Source organism: Sinocyclocheilus rhinocerous, unplaced genomic scaffold, assembly GCF_001515625.1.
Source record: "Sinocyclocheilus rhinocerous isolate Xijiao unplaced genomic scaffold, SAMN03320098_v1.1 scaffold197, whole genome shotgun sequence".
Classification (NCBI taxonomy): domain Eukaryota; kingdom Metazoa; phylum Chordata; class Actinopteri; order Cypriniformes; family Cyprinidae; genus Sinocyclocheilus; species Sinocyclocheilus rhinocerous.
Window position 1 is genome coordinate 23585 of NW_015634478.1, and position 4779 is coordinate 28363.

Genomic DNA, 4779 nt, shown 5'->3' on the forward strand with positions numbered 1-4779 from the left:
TGTTTTGTTTTCTCTTGATCGGAAGAGACATTGTTTATAGAAATGACATTGTTGTTGTTATTGTAATGATCTTTTAGCTATTGTTTTTTGTGGGAGTGTTAGTGTGAGCATATAGTGAGTTTATACGTGTCTAATAAGGTTACGAGCTCTATATATTTTTTATGTTTGATTTATGTTTGATGTTCAAAACTCACTTTTTTTTTTTTTGCATTAAATTGATAATTGATGCCAGTAAAGTCATTTATAATGTTGCAAAAGATTTCTATTTCCAATAAATGCTGTTCTTTTGAACTCTTTATTTATCAAAGAATCCTGAAAAATAACATGTATCACGGTTTCCACCAAAATATTCTGCAGCACATATGTTTTCAACATTGCGTTTAACAATATATTCAAATAGAATACACCTATTTTAAATTATAATATTGCATTTTTAATCAGATAATTGCAGCCCTGGTGAGCAGAATATTCAAAAAAATATTTAAAAAATCATACAGAACCAAACAAACTATTTTAACGCTAGTGTACAGTTTATATGTTTAAAAATGAATGCATGTTTGTGCAAAAATCAAAGTAAGTTTTCTTTGAAAAGCAATTAAAAATTTTTAATTAATAACATTGAATGTCACAAAATCACAGTATATTATTCTAATCGATTGACAGGCCTGGTTTGAATAGTCATAATTCACACGTCTGTAGGTTTGTGGTTTCTCATCCTCCTCTTCTCTCGTGTGTAAGATAAAGCTGATGAGAGCTCATGTGTGGGCGAGGAAGATCACAGTCCCACTCTGAACAGACACGACATCACAGCTCAAGACCTGGAGAGGATGCGTGTGTCACAGCTGGAGGTGTTTGGCATCTTCTGTTGTTTTCAATGTATAGCGTGTCTTGTTGCTTCTTAGTCCCTAAACCGCCTTCAGAATCCCAGAAGCCCAAATCGATGACTCGTGCATATGTGCAACTTCCGTGCAAACGTCCACTCAATGCACCGTCATTTTGATTTTGCCAGCTGTTTACCTTCACAGACATAACCGACTGTTTTTGTAACTCGTGTGTTTTTAACGTAAACTTGTGTGTGAATGAGAACTTGGTTTAGTACTCACATGCTGTGACAGCTGCTTTCTGTGCGTGTGCTTCAGATGTGTGCTCTCAGAAAACCTTATATCTGAAGTTTAAACTCATATGGTTTAAAACATGTTATTATGATTTCTGAAGATCATGTGACACTGAAGACTGGAGTAATGATGCTGGAAATTCAGCTTTGATCACAGAAATAAATTACAGTTAGACATATATTAACATAGAAAACAGCTATTTTAACTTGTAATAAGATTTCACAATATTACTGTATTTTTTATCAAATAAATGCAGCCTTTGTGAGCAGAAGAGACTCAAAACATTAAGAAATCTTACCAACCCCAGACTTTTGAATGGTAGATGTACATAATTTTAACATATATACCATGTATCATCTTTATTTTTTATAAAGGGTTTGCATTTAGCATTTCAGATATCATCTCCTCATCAGATAGCCTCAATTCAGTTTCATTTTGACCAAAATGTATATCCTAATGCCCCAGATAGCCTGCATCTGACGGGCTGCTGTATGTTTCTATAACTAGTCCTCCTGCGGTCGGGTCTCCACACATACAGAAGCTTTGCTGAAGTGATGAGTCAGTAGAGACTGCAGCCACTCCAGTCCGAATCAAAGGCCCTTTCCTATAGCAAACCTTAATGTATGTGTGCCATTACATAAAACACAGTCAGACTCCTCAGATGGTGTGTTTTGTAACAGGATTATTTGCAGTAATAGTGTGTTATGGTGATATTCGTCTGATCTAAAGCATCGGCACAAAGAGCCCTGTCGTCTCGCGGCTCCTGCAGGGGTCAGCGCAGGACATGTGAGGCCTGGTCCCATTTATACTGTGTCCTAAATCAACATGCATCTCCTCTGTGTTGATCTGCGGGCAGCGAGAAGTCACAACACAGTCTCCATGCATCATTTTAGTATTATATCACAGCATGTGGGCAGAGATCGATCGTGTCAGTGACTCCTTCTCCTCCTTCTTGCTCAGTTGCATAAATTTGACCTTTTCTAGCTCTACTTGACTACTTGCTACGACCGGAATGTTTCCAGAGAGGAGTTATTTGAGTCGCTTCTTATATTCATTGCTTTTGTAGTGCAGAACTGTTCTGCAGTAGTTTGTTCACCGTGATCTGAGCCTGATCTGATAATCCTGAAATCGTGTTCAGCTGTATTTATTTCACTTTTGCACACATCTCTTTTTGCCTCGGACAAAAAAAAGCTGTTTTAGTGTAACTGTACAAACGTCCAGCTTTCTGCTGTCAAATCTTGACTGATTTTGATCAAGTAAACATCAGAATAACTGCATTAATATTTCCAGATGAACACTTACTGGACTGAAGCAGCTCAGCTTTACTTGATTCTCCATCAATCATGTTTTAGAGTCTCAAATCTGATCCTCAGGATCTTTTGAGGAGCGTTTGTTTCCAGAACCTTTACTTTCACTGTTCCTCAGCGGAGGCTCAGAACATCTCACATCTTCTGAGGAGCCTTTATTTCTTCAGCTCTCAATCAGCATTGCATTGCGTTATATGTTTGGATCATTTCAATCAAGACACATTATTGGAGATATTAGAGCGACGACTGACATTTATATAATTTTATGTCAGTATCTGCTGTACTGTTATAAAGATCTCACTGATTTACATCACAAGCGTCAGAATTTCATACTTTTTGTTCATTAAAATATCAGCATCTGCACCAAATTGCATATTTTTGCTCAGTTCGAGTCTCTGAATAAAATAAAAACCGTTTTTTTCGTACATATTCTCACTACATCAGACTATATGAGCCATAAGAGCCTGATGAATCAAATATGATGCTCAACAAAAACACGCATGCAAACTGTTTTAAACATTTTGTCTAATGACAATTTTATGAGTATTATTTCATATGTCAGGTTTTAAAATGTATATGTGAGCCTGGAGCACAAAAGCAGTCTCAAGTCGCTGGGGTATATTTGTAGCAATAGCCAAAAATACATTGCATGGGTCAAAATTATCGATTTTTCTTTTATGCCAAAAATCAAAGATCATGTTCCATGAAGATATTTTGCAAATTTCCTACAGTAAATATATCAAAACGTCATTTTTGATTAGTAATATGCATTGCTAAGAACTTCATTTGGACAACTTTAAAGGCGATTTTCTCAATATTTCGATTTTTTTGCACCCTCAGATTCCAGATTTTCAAATAGTTGTATCTCGGCCAAATGATATTGTCTTCAGAACTACTTTAACATGCACAAACTGGACCTCGTCCACGTGACAGAATCAGACTTTCCTCCACAGGATCTCACCGGCGTTACATAAGCACAAGAACAACAGCGGACTGCAAACATGCTTCTTACAAAAAGAACTGTGTTTCTCGGATGAATTTGTTCTTTGTAAACAACGGCACATATTGTAATCCGTTCCACATGTTCTGTCACTATAGCAACAGTCGCTCTGATTCATGGCTGACTTATTTTGAACCTGTTCATCATGACAAATGAAACCCCATCACAGGAAACCGACTGAATTATACCAGATCTGTGTCTTTATAATAGACGAGAGGCTAATTTGCAGATTGATTCGGAGAGGAAATCGTTTATCTGCCATTTCAGGCTTTCATCAACACAAATCAAAGCACATGTGACGTGACAGACAGTGTAATGTTCTCAGAGTGTGTTTCTTTAAGACATTATTCAGTATGATTATGAAGTTGCTGTCTGCACTGTAGGCAAAGCCTCCCCAGTATGTGAATACAGTGTGTTTCTGAGGGTACTCGAGTGTTAATTGATGCTCAGACTGGTGAAAATGAAACTGTTAAAACATTAAATTGTTTAAAAGTGACAGTAAAGACATTTATAATGTTACAAAATATTTATATTTCAAATAAATGCTGTTCTTTTGAACTTTCTATTCATCTGTGAATCCTGAAAAATACAATGTATCACAGTTTCCACAAAAATATTGTGCAGCACAACTGTTTTCAACATTGATAATAATCAGACGTGTTTTTGAAGATCATGTAACACTGAAGACTGGAGTAATGATGCTGAAAATACAGCTGCGCATCACAGAAATAAATTAAATACAGGACGAGCGTCTCTTCTCCAGCTTCTGATGTGATGCTCTTCGCTCATGACTCTTCTGGACGGGCCGAGTGTGTGTCTGAGGATGCTGTTGTTGATGTTGTTATTGTGTGATTTGTATTAGTATTCAGGAGCACACATGTACCCATCAACCCCCGGAGAGCAGATCCGCGCATCTCCTGCTCTGATTACCAGCCATTATCACAGAAACACCAGCTCTCGGACGGGAACACATCAGCACACACTCACTAGTGAGACGCGCTGTGTTCTTGTGTTACACATATAGACCCTTTAGCTCTTTTCCCAGAGGTAGGTGTCATATCATGCTGCCTTGTAAGATACATCATCATGGCAGAAGCGCGTGTGTTGAGAAACAAGTTAGAAGCATCTATCTACAGTATATACTGTATGTATACGAAGAAAAATTATTTAATTTATAAATGTTTTTATAATATAATTTGTATATTTATAATTTTTTATAATATATATATAACATTTTATTGTTTTTATACAATTATCCTAATTAAGTAAACCTGTTGCATGCTGCCTTTCCTGCTTTCTTTAGCTGCTGTAGTTGAGTGTGTTTCAGAGAGATGACGAGCTTTGTGTGTGTGTGTGT

At 36.8% G+C, this 4779-nt stretch overlaps 1 protein-coding gene across 1 annotated transcript in view; it reads right to left on the reverse strand.

The window, feature by feature from the left end:
• LOC107745639 (GTP-binding protein Rhes-like) overlaps positions 1-2000 on the reverse strand; it is an 8151-nt gene extending 6151 nt beyond the window's left edge. The window contains exon 1 of the mRNA XM_016559559.1: positions 1925-2000. Coding sequence (XP_016415045.1) covers positions 1925-2000 — 76 coding nt within the window. The remainder of the gene's footprint in view (positions 1-1924) is intronic.
• Between the last annotated feature and the right edge of the window lie 2779 nt (positions 2001-4779).